This window comes from Haliaeetus albicilla, chromosome 7 (assembly GCF_947461875.1).
Source record: "Haliaeetus albicilla chromosome 7, bHalAlb1.1, whole genome shotgun sequence".
NCBI classification, from domain to species: Eukaryota; Metazoa; Chordata; class Aves; order Accipitriformes; family Accipitridae; genus Haliaeetus; species Haliaeetus albicilla.
The window spans coordinates 31,814,848-31,836,844 of NC_091489.1; the positions used below are offsets into that span (position 1 = coordinate 31,814,848).

Genomic DNA, 21,997 nt, shown 5'->3' on the forward strand with positions numbered 1-21,997 from the left:
GATTCTTTCCTGTAAGTATCGACTAACTGCATCTCTGGCCATACAATATACATTTCAGGTTTTACTCTCAACAAGAGTTTAACACTGAGTTCCCTGGACTCCAAAGAGGTCAGTGAGTCCAGTCTCAGCTCCTTGGCTCACACAGACTGTCCTTCTCAGCATGACTAGAGAGATGGTCAGACAACTTTTGTGTACAAGGGTTTAGCAATAGTAGAATTCCGAAGTAAAAAAAAACAAAATTCAGGATTAAAAACAATGTACACACCCCCCCCCCCCAGCAATCTGTGGAAAAATAACAGTTAAAGAACAGAAACATACTTTCCCAAAGCTAAACAAAAGGGAAGTTATAGGAACCACTAAATTTTCTGCTGATCTCTCTGTGAATTACATTGCAAGACACACCTGGGTATTTACAGACTTTCTTTGACAATATTTGTGATTTATTTTAACTGTATAATTCACTTCTGAAACAAAACACATTATTTAGACAGGTGCCATATCTGTTTCAATATAAGTAATTTCTGGTTTTCTGTATTCAGTGGTAGTTCTCTTACTGCCATTATTCAGAAAAAAATTTTTGAAGACAACAAAATATTCTATGTAATTTTTTTCTTGTCAAGACAAATAGATTTGACAAAATTTGGTTAGCTTAAATTCTTTCCCCTAAAGGGGGAGGTTGGGGGGAAGCAATAAGATATACATAAAAAAAGCAAATAGGAAAAAATACTTTCTGTTTAGGTCCTGTTATTACTTTTCATTCATTTTAGTGCCAGAGAGGCAGGGCATTACAGCTAAAAAGGGCCTGTCAGGTTCTGCAGTCCATTTCTCAACAATGCCATACCATTGCTTATAATAATTGTCTGCACTTGATAAGTAATACAGCATTACCTCTGCAGAAAATATTTCCTAATACAGTTTTGTATCATGCCACATAGTAAATAACAACAAGGGCTTTGGGGGGGCTAATTTGATATAGAGTAGCAGAAATTTATACTCTGTTGATTTAACTTCTCTTTGGAGACACCATTTTGCTGGTGCTGTGGGTCTACAGCAAATGAAGACTTACTAGTATTGTTGGGGGGCGAAGCTACCCACTTCTTTGTAATATTATGAAAGGCAAAAATGTAATTTCCTGGAATGTATTGAATACGTCTAGCTCTGTCTTTGTCACTGTTGTCCACAGGCAGGGGCTCGTCTAAGCTTGAAAGCTCCTATACGGTCAATTGTAATGAGCTGATGGTGTCATAGCTTTTAATGTTAAATTCCTGTTATCCTCACTGACATTTCTATAGAAAAAGCAACTGAATTTTACACAAACTAAATCTGTTTTATCTTCTCTTGGGATGCATTTATTGCATGCCTTTCACTTGTGGCTAAAACAAGTGAAAAAATTACATAGCACCTGCATAAATAATGTTGGAGGCAAATCTTCTCATTGTGTATCTAGATCTTGACCGAAAGATTGTGGGGGAAAAAAAAAAGATTATTTGGATGAGTTCAGCCTGCAGGTCTCTGACATTAGTGGGAAACAGATCAAAAGAAGTACAGACTCTTTTGCAGTTACTGAGTTACTGTACATTCTTCCTCTGTCAGGCAATGAAGCTAAAGGCAAAGAGGTTTGGGGGTTCTCATGCACAACCACATTTATTTTATGGCCCTCATTTTCAGGATTGCACATAGTTAGTACAGTACTTTGAGAATGGTTATACTTCCTTACTGAAGCAATCTCAACTTACCTCCTTGCTCATCCAACATAACCAAAGTCCTGATACCAGCATCTTTACTCTACATCCCAATAGTGGTAGCAAGGTAAGGAGAGAGAGGGGGAGAAGAAAGAGAGAGAGAAAGAGAGATCAGTGAGGGAACACTCAGCCCTAGATACGGAACATAGGAAGACAAAAGAAAAACAGTGAAAGGAATGACAAAGTCATAAGGGGCTGGTGGCACAGTCCAAAGACCTTATGTACCTGGACACTGTATAAGGAACCAGGTACTCTCGATTGTACCATCAATCCTTCAGGGTTCACTGGAATACTGAACTGCTGCAGAAAACACAAAGTCCTGGGCCTTGAGATTAAAATAAGCACTTTAGACAAGAGTAATCTCTAAAAAGAGAGGGTTCATCTCCAAATTCTCTGAAGCAGGAGAAGGGAAGAATGCGGTATTGACATTGCAGGTGTATGTTCGTCCCACAGGAGAAATTCCCAAGGAAAATAGATATGACACAAACATGTTTTGGAAGGAGGCATAGTGTTTTGTACACAGCCCTTGCAACACGGAAGTCAGACAGCTTACCTACTCAGGAAATCCATTTTAAAGCAGGCTAATATTTAATAGGATTAAGCCATACTTTTTGGCTCAGAGATCTAACAGATATGGGTTTGAGTCAAGTTTTAATTCAACCAACAGACACCTTTAGCATCAATGGACTTTGGATTGAGCTTGAAGGTAGGATTTTTAAAACACCTACATGCTGAATCTGCCCCTGCTCCCACAAGTTAGTGGGAGTCTTATCATCGCCTTTGCTGGATACAGGGTTTGAGCAAAGCTGAGCAATTCAGAGCTCCCACCTGCCTAAGCCAGCAGCAAGGCACCTTTTACAAGTACAATTTTTGCATGCATTATCATCATTCTGGGATGTGATCAGGTTTCTCGTGTTTCTGGGTGCTGTGATACTGAGCTATATCACAGATCAGATTAGCTCCTTTTTAATTACGAAGGGGAAACTAGCTCCATTCTGCTTGGAGCAGTGATAACATCTGTGAATAATTAATGGCCTGAACGATCTCCTGACTGTTGCATTTCAATAACAGATCAAGTAAGTCCTCTGTGGCCTGACAGCTTGCCAGCAGAGTTACCTGGACATGTGCAGCAGTAATTTAGCTGCTTCTGTGAACATAAAGCCAGCTATAGCCCTGCGAAGCAGATAAAGTTGGTGCTGTCAATTTTGCAGAGGACAGGGGAGATGCCCACAGTTGCATAGGAACATGAGGAACAGAAACCTGGCATCCTGACTGTCCCTCTTGCTTTTCAGGCCATCTTCCCCCACCTTGAGGCAAATTAAAGACTTCATATTATCCTTCCTCCCAACTGCCCTGCTCACTCCCGTTGCTCATCTCTTTTTCTGGGAGCAGTGAAGTCTCTCTGGCCATCGGCTGCCCGGTCCATGCTTGCAGGGTGCTCCCAGGCAGGCCGACAGCAGACTAGCCACATTGGCTCAGCTACAAGCCTGACTCTCTGCCACACTCGAGGGCTGTCTGGCTGGTGCTTCTCTGCTTTGCTTCAAGAGGATCCGGCTCAGTTCAAGAGGGATGCGAGATGCCTCTTGTTGTGCTCTTGTCTGCCTCCCTGCACTCCCATTCTTGTCTTTAATGTCTACGTCACTGTAGAAACTGGGAAAAACATCTGATGTGTGCAGGCTTGTTCGCTCCCTCTTTTTTAAATATCCCTGTGTGAGTTGCCAGATGGAGAGAAAAAGCCTCCTGCCTCTCCCCATGTTCTGTTGCGCCCTACTGCCCTTGGGTCAGCTATCCAGCAGGTACCCACTGCTGCTCTCTCTCTCCCTTCAAGCTCATACTGCCATTACTTGAATCCCAGCCAGCTTTTATTTTTGCAACCTTTAGAAATGTAGGGTCCAAGGGTTATCTTAGATTTGCCTATTTAGAGTAAGGAAACCATCTTTAATTATCTTACATTTTCTGTGTGGTAGGTGTCAGATCTGCTAAGCACAGGATGTGCGGTAGCTTTTTATTGTGCTCTTTCTATGCTTTTGGTACCCAGGTATGTCTTACCCCAAAAGATTTATAAGTATTTTAAAAAACATACCTCATGGAAACACAAGAAGGCTGCTTGGGTCCTGAGTCATCCTGTGTTTGGGTAAGTATGGTGCAGTCTGACATGGGACCCTTCTAAATATTGGACTTGGAAACCTGCAGTTGGTGGTGTGATAGTTGTTGGCTTTCAGTGAGTCAGACATAGTCAGGCTGAGAAATGTTTACTGCTCCTTAACCCTCTGACCTTATTTTCTTGCTAGTTTTAACATCCGAGCAAACTGCCTTTATGCAGCTAAGATGTCCGGTGACCTGAATAAGATCTATGCTGAGAGACGAACTCAAGAATTAGTCCTTATGGTTTGTATTTCATATTAAATCCTTGCACAGAGTGAAAGAGGTGCAATTTTCTTTTACTTACCTGACCATCAGTGCCATTTAGTTTTATCAGGCAATACTGTATCTCTTAAGAGCAGCCTGCAACAGCATTAATACTAATGTGAAAATATTAAAGGGTGTGCATTGAATATACTTGTCTGCATCCGAGGTCTAATCCAAAGCATATTGAAGCTAATAAAAAGATGCTCACTGACAAAGATGAGAGGTGATTCAGACATCAAGTGACAATCTCCTCCTGTTCCAAGTTTCTATTAAGCATTAATTTTCAGCTTTTTCACAAAAAAAATTAACTGTGTAAAGCCAATTAAAAAAGAAAAAATCACATTTGTGCATTTAAAATGGATGCAGAAATTCCTAAAAGTTCAGTATTTCCATTGTGACTGATCTTTTAGATAGCTCAAAACCAAACATGTCTGTAAGACAAAACTATTCTAAAAATGTCCTCATCATCCAGATGTCTGAGCAGGAGAGAAACACTCAGTAACTGACCCTCAGTGACAACAGGCTGAGGCATCTCTGGAAACTACAAAACCTCTTCATTTAAAGGAATATAGAGGAAGAGATGTGCCAAACAAGTGTGTTTGGGGCCCAAGCACAGACAATGTTGGCATTTTCTGCACTAAAAGTACCACAGAAACTCCCCTTGGTCTCAGTGGGAGCAGGAGTCAGCAGACACACTTGAGCTGGTTGCTTAGAGAGTAACAGGAGGGGAGAAAAGCTGAGTTTGCGAAATGCCACCCCAGAAGAATATGTTTTACAACAACCGATCATAAAACCTTGATAACAGGCTCCCAGAAGAGCCAGGGTCACAGCAGGGGCTCGGTGACCATGCTTTGATTTGTCTGGTCCTGAGAGCTCAGGAGGGGTTCCCACCCACATCCAGTCCTCACCAACATCAATGACATCCTAAGTGGGAAGCCATGAATGGGTAGAACTAGTGAGGTGTGTCTTGGTAGGAAAATGGGTGCTAATGGTACACCTTCCCCGGGATTAGAGCCTTTCTTTCTTCCTGTGCAATGGAGGTGTTTCTTAAGACCCTCCAGTCCTTGCACAAGCAATCCTCTGTTTAGTTTGTGGCAAAATAAGGATTCTCAAAAAATGGGATGCTTTGGGTAATTCAAGCTGGAGAGGAGAAAAAAGCATCTTTCATAGGACCCTACAGAGTTCATGGAGCACATGCCATTTTAATCCAGCTCTTAAATCTGTAACAGCCTCCTCTCTCCAGAGTTCCTTCTGACTCTCCTTGTCTTCTTGTTGCACTTGAGAGGAGAATTTGGACTGCTGGATTTTGCCATGGTACAGCAAACATCTCACACTCTTGTCTTTTAGAAGAAAATGGCACAGCATGAATTGCTTTTGTTGAGGCATTAAACTGACAGCTCTGGAGTTCCTCTGTTTATCCAAAAAGCAGGTATACCGCAGATGGTAAAATATATAATCTTTCCCATGCAGCCCTTGAGCATACTAAGTCCTGACTCTAGGAACAAGCAGGTCAACCGGCATGTCCTCCCAGACTTTGATTTCCATGGAGACTGCTGTGGGTTGCCAACCATTTTTCTGCAAAGACCTGGCCAATTTTGCACACAAGATGACCCCTCAGAGCAGGAGGCCATCACTTTCAACTTAAAAATTAATCACATAAAGTGAAACAGCACCATGAATATAGACCACAAAGTTTATGAAAGTCGATGTCCTTCAATCTTTCAGTAGCACTAAGCTCTAGTGTTTAGATAAAAGCAAACCAACAAGGAGTACTAGTTTGGGTTCAACATGCATTCTATGAAGCATGTGCCCAGGCTCTCCACTGGACCACTGGCTAAGCTAGTGATCAGAAAGCCAGAATATATGATTTTAAAACTCTGGGCTTAATTCAGCTCATAGATACCTAAGTGTGTCAATGCTTCAGTGAAGCCAGTTTAACAGCATAACTGGGAACCCTTTTGGAGGCTTTAATATAATTATCCTAAGTCTTCTGTAACAGCTTTTTAAAACTTTTTTTTTTATGAGGGTCTCACTCAGAGCAAGTCAGCAACAAAAGGTTCACTGAAATATGCGCAGTACTTTGTGGGGAAAATGCATTGCTGTATCATTTTTTATTATTGCTGTTATGTCATTTAATTTCCCAAGGTGGGAATAAAACTAGGAAGAGAATTGGGATGACTTCTCAAAAGGCCCATCAGTCCCTCCAGGAACACAGTGTGTTGCATCCTATCCATGCCTGCTACAAAAGGCAGCTAATCCAACTTTGGTTTACCCTGAGGGTTGATTTTCATAACAGTACAAGGGAACGATGTATCAGATAGAGAATCCAAAGTTTAGAAATCACTTTCTCCACATTTCAGGACATACCCTGAAAAACAGATATACACTCTCAGTTATGTAAAGAGCACATCAGCTTCCCTTTCTATGAAGAATTTTGCTTTAATCAATATGGATTATAGAGTTTGTTTTGAATAAATTAATAGAGACAATTATGTACCAGGACAGGCTGACATTGCTAGCAGTTCCCAGAGACACTAAAGAGAAGTGTCAACACCCTAAAGACAAAAATGTGGTCAAAGAAATATTTTTTAGTCATCCGTAGTAACGCATTTCCTCAGCTCCTGCTCCAAGCTCACTGTCACCCTGTTAATGCTTCAATGTCTCTCTGTGCCTGATTTAAGAACCTTGTTACTTCTCAGCCTGTTAATTCACCCTGTGGTTCAGATCCTCAGCCAATACAAATCTGTGACCCTGCCCTTGAATCCTGTGTGCCTGGTTTTCATCTAGTGCAATGACCCTGACACCAGTGCTACTCCACTGGTTTACAGAGACAAAGGGGTCTAATCCTGCATAGGAAAAACTGAGATCAAAATTATGAATCACATTCCCATGTGCCAGAAATGTATTTCTGGAATTACACAGATTAAAACACTTTTCTGAGTAGAACTATTCCAATAGCTAATGATGTCAAAGGGATTTTTCAAATTAGCTTTGACTAGATTTGGACCAAACAATAATTAATAGAATATTTTTTCTTTTATTCTTCAGACTAAGGAACATTTGACTATGATAATAACGTCAGGGAAAACTCACTTCCCTATCACGAATGAAGTTAGTACTACTGTGTTCAGTGTCCTGCACAGAGCAGCATCATGAGGTTATCAAACATTTACAGCTTGCCATTTCAGCTTTGATATGTTAGTAAACTTGACTCTAACCCCCCAACATACGAGAGGAGAAGATAGCCATATCTGGATTTAAATGTACAAAACAGCCCTTTTGTCTGTATGTGTTGCTAAGTGCTTTCTTGCTGGGCTTTCTGCAGTACTGATCTTGCTGGTATTTTTTCCCTTGCTGCATCATAGCTAGGAACTATCTTTTTTTCCATCCTACAACAACTGATTTTCTTTAAAGGCCATGGTGGTTCCACTGGAAGATGGCAGTAGGCTCATGGCTTTTCCCCTTGGATGTGTTATTCCGCATTTCATAAAGCTGGCTCAGAGGTAAAAAGCTTGAACAAGAAGATAAGAACGTCAGCTACAAACTGTGTATTTAGTCTCACTTCTTCTGCCTCAGTTCATTTTTGTGTTTTGGCCCAAACATTGCACAACATCATCATAAAATACAGGTATTTATAGCAGTGAGTAGCTGAGTGGCTCAAAAGAGTATCGGTCAGTGTAGATGTAACTGTGTTGCATGGGTATGCTGGGCACCACAGAGCAAACTGGGTTTTGTAATCTGCCATCCCAGTATGTAGTTGCCTTGGGACAAAGCAGTGGCTACTTTGCAACAGCCACTCACCACTTCTTTTTGCTTCCCCTGTTGTGCTAGGACTGAAACAATGAGCTTCTTGCAAAGTTGAGTTATAAAAATAAGCAGCAGTAACAGATTTGGTTTTTCTTGCTGATGTTCCTGGGGAACAGCACCAGGGCTTAGTCTCCAAACTCAGCCTAGTCTTCTTGGGCAAGGAAGGCATGGTCCTTTGGGGACATCAGTTTTGTCCCCCAGGCTATGACCTACATTTCAGCATTAAGGATGCCTCGTACTGCTATAGGGCTTCCCTGGATGGACAGCACTCCTCTGTCTCTAGGGTGGAGCCAAGTCAGACTATTTATTCTATATTTTCCTAGTATCTGACAGAGCTGAGCCAACCATGACAGGAATTCATACATATGGATACAGTAATGATGTTTAAACATGGAGGCATCCTTTTCCTGAGTAAGGAATAACAGAATTGCTGTATCAGGAGAATAGAATAAAAAGCATTCTTTCACTGAGAAAGAATGTTTTCTACCTCTACCCACTAGACAGGTTCTGCTAAGCAAGGGAGTCTAACTGGATTTTTGGGGTCTATTAAATCAGAGCAGTGCAAGTTTGATTTCAAAGACACTCACCATTTGTCTTTTCAGTATAAAATCTCTCACTCCCTAAATGCTACAATCTTTCAAAAGTACCTAGGAAAAGTACCTAGGAAATGGGGTCAGAGTAATCAACCAACTGTTTAGACCACAGAATAATTTTAAAGGTCTTTTGTAGTCACATTAGTGAAAATAATATTCAGCTCATTGTAGAAGAATTCCCTTGACTACTCAGTGCTAGTTTTAGAAATTTCTCTATTTGGACAGGAAGATACCGTAGCATCTGAATAAAAGCCAGGTCCGGAGAGATGCCGAGCTCTTCCAAGAAGTGCTAGAGTCCTACATAAATTCATTTGTAAATTCAGCAGTCCCAGTTCTCCTCCCGCTTTGCCATTTGCCGTGATTTAATACTGAAATTCCAGTGGCATTCACAATATGCTGGTTCAATATGTTAGGAAGACTCAAGCAGTGCATAGGTCACACAAATACAGCTCAGGAGAGACAGGGCTGATATTTACTGATGGCTTGGCCCTGAGCAAATCACTTCCCTTTCCTGTGCCTCTCTTTCTTCCCACTCATCATCTGCCTTGCCTATTTAGATCACAGGCTCTTTGGGGCAGCAGGCTCTCCTGCCTTGCGTTTATGGAGGTACCCATATGAGACTCTCTTCCATGTCATTGAATTGATTTCAGTAGAAGCTGTATCCAGCACAGAGTTGACATAAAGTGATGGTTAGAAATGGCATGTCCAGGGAATTGAGCAGCAAAAAGGGACAGATTGCTTGTGAGACAAGAGCATGCTTTGGCTGCAAGGGGCCCAGATCTGAAGTGTTTGTGGAGGAGAAGCGATGCTGACTGTGCTCAATGACCCATCTGTCTGTCTATCTGTGCATAGAAATTTAATTTTGTCTCCCCTGGACTCCATTGATCTCCACAGTCATGACTGATCTCAAGGCCATGGAGCCTATGGCTGAGCTTGTGCTTGTTCCTGAATGTGGGACCTGATGTAATTTTCTTCCCATTGTCTCTGGTGGAGACTCTTCTGGTTGTCAGGAGTACCGTGACTGTCAGTGCTGATGACCCTGATTAAAAATGTCACCAGCTCTAGAATCAAGGCTCACATGGTGTCTGAAAATAATACGTCCTGTCAGGAGGGAGCAAAGTTTTCCACCACCTGATGGCTGAACACTCTAAACTAAACTGTGTTTGGGAATTTCCAACTTTTAAACCCCTTTGTTATGAAGAGGGTGAAATGAAACCTGACTGAATTGGTTTTTTCCCTTCTGGTGGTGACCCCTCCAGGCGGGTATAAGCTATATTAGCCGTAAGGACTGAGCCTTGGTCCCCTTCCTTACCACCGTGGAAAATCAAAGAACTTCCTTTTCAAAAGCTGTCAATCTAGGACATCTCACGAGCCTTGAAATCCTAATAAATGTTTCAGAGGTACATAAAGTGGCATTTAAATGCTGTGGTGACCAATGCTCTATAAATAGCTGCAAATGTTTATGAAGAGGGAGGTATTTAGAGACAACAGGACAAACAGACAGAGGGCCTTTCTCACCTTCCCCACTTTCAGTGTTATGGCAAGGACATCAGAGCGGTGCTGGCACAAGGCTCCAGGAGCTCTGCAGCAAACTCAGCCACTTGTCCCTGACTCCAGGTCACCTTCAGAAGCTGTTTCCTTGGTTTATCTCGAGTAGCCTTTCTCAATGGATGCTCAGGTGTGGGCAAACAGTGCCTCAGCAGCTGGTCTGCAGTGTGACACTTGGCAACTAGGGCACAGTGTCTTGAATGACCCTCGTAAGGGGTAAGGATAAGGAGGGACAGGGCGGCACATAAAGCCATGACCATGCCCTAGCAATGTGAGTCAAAAAAACCCACTGCCAGTGTCAGACTCTCCATCACTTCTGCTCACAACAGAAGTGCAAATAAAATGCATGTCCTTACCTCTTCAACAAGCTGCAGCATTCGACGGGTGCTCTCAAGGGACTGAAAAAAACAAAGGAAAAACCACTTAGATTTAGCAAGTTACAGTTTCCAACGCTAATGTGCAGGCTCATGCTGACAGTATGTTTTTCCTACACTCTTTGCCTTCCCTCAAAATCAGGCCATCAGCAGGGTACTGGTGATCTCTTCATCTTCGGCTCTCTGTTACGGCTTGCTAACGCAGCAGTTCCCACCACATCTCGAGGCAGCTGTAGTCTCTAAGGCTTGTGCTCCCCTTGCTCACATGTTGCGGCGGTAGTGCTTGGAACAGCTGGTGTTCCACTTTAAAAATAAAGTCTGTGGTTTTCAGCTATACTTTTCAGAGAGCTAATTGGTGACTTTTAACATTTAATAGGTTTGGCAAATTGAACGAATCCTCAGAAAATATTAAATTGCTGCTTTTTGCTCTGAGGCCAAATTGATGCAGACTCTAATACCTAAACCAAACTCACAATCAATAAATACCTTAATCTCAACTAAACATGACATTAAATTTTACCTCGGCTCATTTCTTTTCCAATACTGCTTTCAGTGTAAAGCTGACAGAAAACAGAATCAGCCCTAGAAATCCTTTGCTGGATCAGATCCTATTTCTGGATGTGTCTCTCATGTCAACCCCAACCCCAAGTTTCCAGTTTAGCTATTGGTCTCACTTCATCAGCCAGCTGGTCGGCACGCCGCTGCATTTCTTCCAACTCATTGCGCATATCAGCATCTTCCGCCATTTTAGCTGTGGGTGTGTTTGTGGAAGCTGCAGATCAGGGATTTGTGCTTAGCTGCTTGTGAGCCTGGAAGACAGCGAAAAGGGAAAGAAACAGTGTGGTTAGGCTCCCTGACTCACTGAATTGTGCTTAAATGTCAGTTTACGAAAGTGCTTTTGTTACATGAGTGCCCTCACCCAAACTCTTTTGTGCTGGATAGCAATTCCTATAGAGTAGAGAGCACAGAAGATTTTTCAAGGTGGTACTTTATTCCTGCATTATTAATCAATCACTTTCGAAGAACAAGGATGCATCCTTGTCATGTTCTTTGAGGAAAATCCTTCCTTTTTTCTTAACCTTTCAAATGCTATCCATTTCAAAGCTGGAGATTCAGGAGGTGTTATTTGCTACCAGAAACAAGCTTGAGACCCATTCATTCTTCTCTAAAATTAAAAGTCTTAACATGAAGGAGGCCACGGTCAAGCCTATGCCCCTCATGTCCTATATTTCAGCTGCATTGCTTGGAGGCCCAGACACTCAGCTAATATATCTGCAGTGAAATTAAAGACAATGAGACTTTGCAGATTTGTATCGGCTAATGACCTGTCCACCATGCTCTAGTTCGGACTCTGAAATAATATTTACAAGTAGATTGGGTGAAGTTGTCTACCTGGGAGAATCATTCGTTTCAGGAGAAGTAAGGGACCTAACTGGTATTTTCAACTTCTCCCCAAAGTGGGTCAGATTCTGAACTTGGTTATCCCTCTCAATACAGAATGACACCACGGAGCTCATCCTAACCAGAGACCAGGATGCAGCCCATTAATCCTCATTTGGGTAGGGTTTCTTTTTTGTTATAAATTTGAGCTAGCTCTGATTACTAAGCATGACTTGATTAAGAAAGGCTGGTCCTCCTACCATCTGTCAGGTCTTTATTACAACAACACTGGCTTATTTCTTTGCTTGATTCAAGCATGGCACATTGCAAATTACTGCTCACTGAATGTTAGATTTGTTCATTGCAGGAAGACCTAATCCCAGGTGCAGCGGAGGTGGGGAAGTTGTGGGGGACTGCAAATAAACAGCCATAAAGCACATGCCGTCATGCTCAATTACAGAAAGAGGACAAAAGCAGCCCCTTTCAGCAAAGCTGCTCTAAGAAGGCGAAATCCCAGGGGCTATTTTCTGTCCTGTCTTTGCGATGCGTGCAGCTTTTGTGAAACAAGATAAGTCAGGGCAGAGCTTGGCTCTAAAATTTTAACAATAACAACTCTGTTTAAATGGAAGTTATTATCTATTGGAGAGGAATCCATTTCTTCCTTTGACAGTGCTCTCCATCAGGACATCAGGCATATGGCTGAACAGGTACAGCTGGGTAGCAGGGATATTTCCTGGGTCACACCCTGTTTGCTTAGAAATGTATAAGGAAAGCAGACAGCTCCTTGCATTTCCTCTGCAGCTTCAGCAACAGATTTGCTGTTTTTCTTATCTAAGAGGGAATATGTAACCTTCATGCTTTCACATTAGCTGTGCCCTCATTCATGGCTGCTTCTCCTCTTTGAAGCTACAGCAGGAAGAAATCCATCTCAAAGAGTCAGCCCTGCAGCTACTGGCACAGCATCCTACTTTCACCACTGAGCACATTGCCACATCCTTGTCAGAGGGAGACTGAAATTTTGTGATGGGTCACACAATGTTTAGGAGCCCAAAAGTATGATGGAGAAGAAGCCCACCTGGTTCTGCCAGCTGCATGGTCACAGCGGTGCAAAGGACCAACCTTAAGCAACTCATCTGCAGCTCCAGCTGATGCAGACACAGAGCTTAATTTCATGGCTAATATTCAGACTGATATCAGACCCTTCAAGAATGCTCACAAACAGCAGTAAATAAACTTTACAAAAAATGGCGCACTCTGAGGTTTAGGAGGAAAAGATGAACCAGGAATTGGTCTCCTCATGAAGGGCATGTGAAAATGTGGGGATACTCTCAAGGCCTCAACCTTCCCACACTGCTGCTTGCGCTCATGTTGCCCTTTGTGGCACATCACACAGCTCCAGGAAGACACTGCTCCTGATCAGCAAATGGAGCATGCTCAGGTGGGATGAAAAGAAGTTATTTTGGTAAAGAACTGCACTCCAAACTCCTGTCCCACTTGGCACAGGCTGGCACTAGCACTGGTCACTGCTTCACAAATTGCGTTTTTTTCCCATATGGAGGCAAACCTCAGCATTTAAATATTGCTGGCACAGCCTCTGTGACAGAATACCAGGATTAAGTCTGTGGACCTAGTTTTAGAATATTTAGTTAAAATATTCTCCTCTGCCTGGATCCTTCACTACACTTGTGCTGGCAGAATAGCAGCACTTTGAGCTTTAGCAAAAATCAGGACAATTTAGACATGACTTTGGGACTGATCTAATTGGTATATACATATAGCTGTGAGGGGCAGGAAACTGTTCTGTTATGTCTATCTGGTAGCATCTTACTAGCTGTAAAGTGGGAGGTGATGTATCAGTGAGAGGATGGGATGCTAACAGGATTTGGTTCAGTCTCTAAGCATATCCAGTGTGAGCTGAATGATTACAGACCTGTAAGGGAGTGAGGGTGAGACGAGTGCTTCTACTGACAATAACAAATAATAACAGTCTGTTTGTCAGTCACTGCAAATAATAAAAATTGTACAGAAAATTCAGTTTTCAAGTAGATTCCAGCCTGACTTTTGATGTTTTACTTATTCATTTTTGATCATGAGCCAGCGGTGGTGTTGGGTGGTGCAAAAAAGAAACAAAGTGGAGAAACTTTGTCATTTTTCTTTAGAGTTATCCTTCTCGGTTAGTTAGAACCATCAGTTGGCATCGTAGTGACAGATGTATCCTATTTTGCATCAAGCTAAAAAAAATGTCAGAGGTTGTAACCAGAGAGATGTTTTGTAGCAAGTGATCGAACTTGACAGGTTTATTGAGATGGTTTGGTATTTGTAAAGCACTTAGAATGGATTAGGAAACAGCAAAAAGCATTCTTCCAGACAAGTCATTTTACATCAAGTTTTAGTCATAAACAAAAGTGCCCCGCAGCAGTGCTGATTCAACTTTATTTAATAGAAAACCGTGCACAAGAATCAATAAAGGTTACTGATTTGCACACAGTATGATAAACTACATATATTTTGCAGATGGCTGGGAATAGGCTTAAATTTTTCACAGATTTTGCAGTTTAAAATGTGGAATAGGACAGATCAGAGAGAGGATTTTCCTTGAAAAGCCCCATTTAGGCTGAAATTCCATTCCAGTGTCATGAATTTCCAGCAACAAACCCTGTTATCAATAAAATCCTGTAGAGAGCAGATTTATGTTTTAAAGGAAATTATTTCTCTACAGTACAAATTAACAGGTTTCGCCCTATGGTGTTTCTTAGGAACACCTATATATAGTCCTTGATGTATGAAAACATTGAAACTGAGTGGTTACAGGAATGGCCAAGAAAAGGTAAACCATAACGTATTTGCTCTCACTGATTACTGGACAGACTTTCAAAAGCATAAAGTATTAGTCTGTCTTGGGCCCACTGAAACCTGCTCTTGTTTTAGTAGAGCAGGAGCAGGCCAAAGATAATATTGAGGACTTTGGGTAATAAAATCCTTGTGGAATTTACATTTTTTATAACAGCCGATATTTTGCATTCTGTTCTCATTCAAGCTGACTTGAACCAAGTATCAAAATCCTATAATTGCCTTAGGAACCTCTAATATAACTGGAAAGAAACTTTCTGAAAATTACTCTGTACTTTCAATATAAATTACATTTTTTTTTTTTCTACAGTCACTGCAGAGATGACAGATCAGAAAACCAAAGCTGTGATGTAATGCTCTTTAGATCTAAAAATTTGATCAAAAAAAAAAAGTTGCTACAGAAGTTACGGCCACTTGCACACACTCAGTCAATTTGTGGTTTTACTTGCAGTAATTGTATTTACAAATGCAAGCTCAAAATTTCACGAGGACCTTGATTTTTCCATTTCAGAAAAGGGAAAGGAAGACCTCTGGGTTCACACACTAACATACATGGTGCTCTCTTAGAAGGAGAAAAAAGTCCAAACATTGCTACAAAAAGCTGCGTACATCATGTACCAAGCTGTGCTCTGTGTCTTCTAGACAACACAAACAATTTCAGGGACTTGGGTGACTTACATCAAATTCCCTGTGAGCCAGTCTTATATGTTATGCCAGTGCTCGTACAGAAGCACAACCGACTAAGCGTTAAAGAAAAATACAAAGAGAGACTGGCTAATGGAAAGGCATTGCCTATTATACTTTGAATTCTGCATCTGCTGGTTTAGTAGTGCTCAGATGCAATAAAGAATCTCATAGCGAGAACATTATATATCCATATGGAGTTATACTGAAGTCTAAGAGAGACCTACATATATCCCCAGAGGAAGAGAGATACAATGAGTGACCTTTGAAAGCAAATATTTGCTTCACAGTGATATAAACACTTCAATGCAATAAATACAGGAAAATGAAAATGCTGCAATTTAGTGTGATGACGGCAACACTGCAATAAAATGTTCTTTTTTAAGCACTCTCCCTGTTATTAAAGGACACATCTATTCTTCCTGTGGATATTTGTAGCCAGAGGATGACTGCATTGGCGTATTCTACTAAAAAAAGTCAAGAGTCGGTCAATACCACACTTTATGCTTCTTTCTTATAGGATTGAAAGAGCATTACTGCAGTGGTGTGGCATTGGTAGAGCCACAGAAAACCCAAAGAGAGGCTTTGGATCAAGCATCTCAGGATGGGTGTTGAGCCATTTAATGCTGGCAGTTGGGTTGCAGCTATTCTCCTTTCATTTTTAATCTGGTTGTTGGTAGAAGGAGAAACACACGCTGTCAAAGGGGGAGATGAAGTTCAGCTACGGATGAAGGGGGTCATCCTTGCTCCCCAGTGTTGCCTTGCAGCCATTCAGTTGGCTCCCTGAGTGCTGTGCAAGGCATGTTCAGCCACAACGGGGCCAGGCACAAGGCAGTTCTGGGGTTGTGTAGGATCCTCCTGTCAAGATGCACACCCTTTTCCCTGCTGCATCTCCCCGACAGCTATCATTGCCCAGCAGGGAGCTATCTAGAGCTCAGCTGCCCAGCACATTGGCAGCCTTCCCTAGATGGACTTTTTATGTCTGGGTTATAAAAAATGCAGTGGCATTAACCCCAAAGCTCACTCTAGACCAGAAATACCTACTAACACCAGTAGGGAATGAAGTGACATCAAAAGTGAGAAACTGCTGCAAAAGAATGCTTAGATACCAATATCTGTGTGTGCTGCTGGCACCAGCAGGTTCCCCCCAAAATTATGTTTGAAGGCAGACCCCAACAGAAAGCCAAGAAAGGCGTGTGTGTGCTGCCCACAGTCGGTGTGACAAACAGCTGGTGAGAAATTATTTAAGGGAGTTGGGAGCATAGTTTTTATAGATTGTGGGCTCCTCACAAGCCCTAACTCTTCTGGGTTTCGACTTCTGTCATCTCTGTTTCACACAGAGCTCGCCACAATTAATACCATCTATAACAGAAACATTTCCTGCTTTTACTCTTATTGTATTTTAATTGATCTGAAAGCACTTGGAGAACAAATCAGCTAATTTTGTAATGAAAATCCTATTTAAAGATTTTATGCTATTGCATAAAATGTAACAATGAAAAATTACGCAAATTTGTTATTTAGATTTAAGTTTTAAATAGCTCTGAAATAAAATCTTGAGGAAAGTCTGCTTTTTATATCAACTCTGCAGCACAGCTTATTGCCTGGATGTAATTTATTCACAAGATTTTCAGTAAAGTTCTCATTTCCAGAGAAACACCTTTGTTATGTTTGTGTTACTGATTAAGCCAGAAATCTGCCTCTGTGTTTCCATAGGGTGTGTTAGCATTAACCTGTGGCACAGACATCTCAACTCTGCTCTGTTGCTGTCCCACAGTGTGTTGCTTGCAAGCCTTTGGGCCCAGCTCCACAGCCCAGGCTGACATAGTTCAGTGATAATCGATTTCACTCTGATTTTTGCTTGATATTCAGTAAAGAATAATGACTACTGGTGAGGGCTTGTCAGGGGGTGACTTTGGAAAAGACAGGCAGTGAGATCTTGCAAATCTGAATTCAGGAGAAGCAGGCAGTTCCTAGATTGTCACTGTCTTCCTGCATCGCCTTAGACAATTTATTTTACTCTCAGGGCTTGCTTGCATTGCCTGAAAATAGGTCTCTAGAGCTACGTGAGATGCTGTAGGTATTTGGTTTCCTGCTGCTGGCTGTGTCTGTCAGCGTCGTGCAGATGTCTTGGATATCCTCTGATGGGACCACTTGTCCTTGTTTAACAACTGAATCTGTCTCCCATCTACACAATATGGATAAAATTCTTCTTTTCCTTCTTATCTTGTCCTTTTTTTTTCCTACTTAAATTGCAGGTGTTTCAGGGCATGGACTGGCACCGGTTTGGGGATGTACATGGTACAGGACAACGGAGGCTTTTGGATAAATGCTAGTGAGGGTGACATCATGTTCTCATACTGCATTTCTGTGTCAGAACCCATACCTAGCTGGAACAAGAACTCTCCCGTCAAGGGCCAAAATGAAGATGTTGAAGTATAATTAAACAAAATTATGACTCCTGACTATTTGCTGAATGTGTTGGGAAAAATAGTTCCAAAGCAGTTTTCCTATGGGCTTGCATTGCTATAATGACAAAAAGCTCAATAAAATGATTTCTCAGTGGGAATGCAATTGCGCAACATAAACGTGCTACCAGGGGAATTGCTGCTTCTTGTACACGTGGGCACCTCTACCCCAGGCAAACCCCTGATCATTAGTGGGTAAATGAGTGTGATTGTGTGTACACACAGTTGCAGTGCAGCAGACAAGTTGTGTTGACACAACTGCTCCGTGCATCCCGTTTCTGAAAACAGGGAGGTTATGAGCAATACATCCCACGCTTCCTCCCAGGCGTTGCCGCCAGGGGCGATGGCAGGTGGATAAAGTTGCCGTTGAGATCTCGGAGAATAACAGGCAGTCATAAAAGAAATGCCTGGAGCCACCCCATCCCAGTACAAAGCACGTCATTGTTGTCCTGTCAGTTGTCAGACAACACTGCTGTTTTATGAGGCTCCAACATGTGCATGCTACTTTATCAGGCTCCTGCACCAAAAAAATAAAAGCACAGAGCAGCCATTTTGTAAAAATTTCACTTCAGAGTAATAACAACTTGACTTTCTATCCATTTTACTGCCAACAAAACTGCTTTAGAAAAGAAAAGCTTTCAATGTGTTATCTTTTTGCAGTCATTTCTACAGCTGTGTACCCACAGGTTTTTCCTTTTTTTTTTCCTTTCCAACAGCAACAGAAAACCATTGCAGGCAAAAATGTTTGTTTTGTTCGTCTGGGAGAACAACCATCCAGAGTGGTGGAGGGTGAAGGAAGAAACCCTCTTACCAGGACTGGCCACCTCATCTGGAGGGAGCTGCTGGCAGTGCAGAAGGCACTGAACAGAGACCTGGACAGAATAGGCTGCTGTGAGTCTAATTCCCTGCTCGCACAGGTAGCTGCCTCATACAGCTTCACTTATAATTTAGCAAGCAATGTCCAATGATTCCCTAAGTTTATTGTGTTCCCACTAGTTCTGAGTCCAGACCCTCACTTCTCCAAAACACATTTCACTTCTAGCACAAATTAATTCACAGCCAGAAAATATCAGCTTGTTCCTGTGCTGGTCTTGTCACGTGGCTTAAATAGTTTCTCTCCTTCCCTGCTCTCTCCTTCTCTCTCTCTGAGGTATATAAACAGCAGTCATAACCTTTCTCAGCATTTCTTATGACATGAAAGATCAGAATCTGTTAGCCTTTCTTAGTAGATGGACTGTTTGCTGCTCTGATCTTCCTAGCAGCTCTCAGAGTCTGAATTCCAGTCTGAATTAGTCTTCTCCAGAAAAGGGTGGCTGGCATTTCACAGGGTGTTTTAAATGAGGATATAGGCTTTGCTCAAAGGGCTTAGTGCTTCCCCACCCCTCTAGGAGATACCTGCTCCAAAATATCCTACAACCTCACTTGCCATTTGCATAGCTGGATCTTGCTGGCTCAGGACAAGAAATCCGGGTATTAGTAGGGAGGATTAAAGAAAATGTTTTGACTCGTGACAAAGCTATTTACATGCTGTGGCCAGAATCTGGGAGAAAAACAAAAGGCATCTGCTTAGCTGGAGGATGAGATTTCTGACTGTGTCACAGTTTTCAGTGAAACTCACACCCTGAATCTGTTCAGGTCTTCCTCAGAATATTCACTCACCATCACTGCAGCAATGACAAGTAGTCAGTCTCTCTCCTCTTTGATTATATTCCAACCTGGGTTTCTTTACACTGCTCCTAAGCCACTAAATCTGATTAATGGCCAATTTTAGAAGCTAGGGGTGAAAGTCACCCCCATTTCAAGTTGGAGGAAGTTTCACCACTGCCATTAGTGGGGTCAGGCTTGCAGGTGGGGCTACTAGCCAGCAAAATGCCGGTAGATGCTGGCAGTGTGTGGAGGGTGAAGGGGGGGGGGGGGATCTGTTTGCAAACGTAAAATAGGAGTGCTTGGCATCTTAAATGCTTTTGTGCCAGATTTTCCCGGGGGTCTACCTGCCCCCTTCTGTTTCTCTTAGATGAATAGATAGACAGAATATAAATATAAATATAAATTGGAATTATTGCAAGACATTTATTGAGGGATTCAGGAGACAGCAAGGAATAAGAAAACAGCATGGCAGATTTTCCTGGGGAGCATAAAGGGCATTCCCACCAGGCTGCAGGAGGCCTGTTGCATTTGCTGTTTCTAGTTTTGTAGAAAGAAACTGTTCTCTCTGCACGGCCTTCTCAAGAGTGCACAGAGCTCCTGTTCCAGCCCCCTCCCTCCATATACACATCCAAGCCTCTTCCACATCTCCTGGTTTAAGTTAATCGTCACCTCTGCTGAGCATCCCAAACCAAAATGATCTTTTGGGGTGAGGGCAAGAGTCAAACTTGGGCAGTGACAGGGAAACCAGTGTGGGGCAAAGGCAGGCACAGATTTCCCAGGAAGCCAAGTGGGACCTGCATCCCCTCCCTTGACTCATAGCGCCAAAGGTGTTCACCACCTGTCTGCGCCAAAGCGTTATTGCTCCTTTTCCTCACTGTTTTAAGAGTTGCTCATGGACCACGACTGTGAAGTGCTGAGGTTTTGCAGGTGATATGAGACACCTGCTTTCGGTGGGCTCCAAGAAAGGGATCGGTCATAGCCTGGAATGTCAGTGGGCAATGAGCAACAGCCTGTTCACTCACATCTCTCACACAGAGGCTGGATCAGTCTGATTCAACCTTATAAAGTCACTGTAATACAGAAGATGAACTGTGTCTGTGCCCATTAACTACCCCCTGGTGCTGCAGTTAGTGTCGGTCAGTCAGGAGTGCTTCAGCTACGTAACAGGTAACGCAGCATGAGAAAATTACAGTAACAGCCCTGTCTGCTCATTCTTTTGCTCTTAGTCCTGCTGATGGGAGTGTCTTACAGATCAATGGGGTGGCAACCAACTGGCTGTAGTTGGTTTGCATTCGTGGGTGAAGGGTCTCCCCCTGTACCTTCATAAATCAAGAGGAGCAGACCCAGTGGCAACAGAGAAAGCAAACTGAGTTTCTGCAAGAAAGCATTAAACATAAGGGGTTGTTCAAAAGGCCTCACTCCTCATTGCCTCAACCCTTTCTAAGTCTTCCCTGCCTTTGCAAAGTCAGTGCTAAATGCCACCATGTCAGAAGAGTTACACACACTTGTATAACATGCAGATCAAATCAATGGCAGAAAATGCAAGCCAGTACAGATCATCCTCAAATTTCTTATAATGATCCAAGAAAGCAGACAGACAACTGAAGAAAGACTTTTTTAGGCTAAATGGATGATGAAAAGGAAACCCACAAACTGGAGAAAGATTTTTTTAGGCTAAATGTATGACAGAATGAAAACCCATGAGTATTACAGGAAGAAAAGAGAGCACATTTGCATTGGCCTCTGTCACAAAGTAGAGCTAATTTCTGCTGCATTTTGTGGAAGTCTGCAAGTCAGGAGGAAATTTTGTGATAATTTTAATTTGAAAGTGATTTTTTTTTAATTAATTGAATGGAACAATGAATAACTCAGTCATTTAAACAGCTGTGAAATTCCTCATTTGTATGGTAAAAATTGGTGCTATCCCTTCTTTACTAATCCTGATGCTTTTAGGACTGGATGAGACAAGCTGTGAGTGTAACTAGCGCTTTTACAAGCATAGTATGGAATGGCTGATGATTTTGGTAGAAGGTAAAATATGGAAAAAGATTTTGTGGTGGAAGAACAATAACTCAAAATTTAGTTTAAAAGATGGGCAGTGACATAGTTAACACCATCAGCATCAATGTTGTTGTAGCTTTGATTTCAAAAAGATAGACAGGAATAAGGTGTTCCCCTGATGGTGTTTGTTACGGGTTGTCAGCAGACTCAGGCAGACGACATTTAATTTCTTTCTGTGTGGTTCATATTTGCAAGATTTCTTTGCAGTCCAGGACTCACACCTACCCCCACCCCAGAGCTGTATTACACCAGTAAGGACTTACTTTTCCTACGCTGAACAGGACTTGATAACTATGTATTTGTCGAATTGAGTGCTGCACAAGCCCCACTCCTTCACTCCTTCTTAGCATTCAGTCTTAGTTTTATGCTCTTTTTACCCTCACAGCACCGCTGACACCTTGTAAGTGCAGTATTGCTTTGCCAGTGGAGCACGC

General features: G+C 42.2%; 1 protein-coding gene across 2 annotated transcripts in view; it reads right to left on the reverse strand.

Moving 5' to 3' along the window:
• The window catches only part of SNAP25 (synaptosome associated protein 25), a 72,650-nt gene that overhangs the window by 18,864 nt on the left and 31,789 nt on the right, over nucleotides 1-21,997 (reverse strand). For both annotated transcript variants that reach the window (XM_069787576.1, XM_069787575.1), the window contains exons 2-4: nucleotides 11,148-11,282; nucleotides 10,456-10,497; nucleotides 1,737-1,785 (exon numbers count right to left, since the gene is read on the reverse strand). In XM_069787576.1, coding sequence (XP_069643677.1) covers nucleotides 1,737-1,785; nucleotides 10,456-10,497; nucleotides 11,148-11,219 — 163 coding nt within the window. In that variant the 5' untranslated portion in view covers nucleotides 11,220-11,282. The remainder of the gene's footprint in view (nucleotides 1-1,736; nucleotides 1,786-10,455; nucleotides 10,498-11,147; nucleotides 11,283-21,997) is intronic.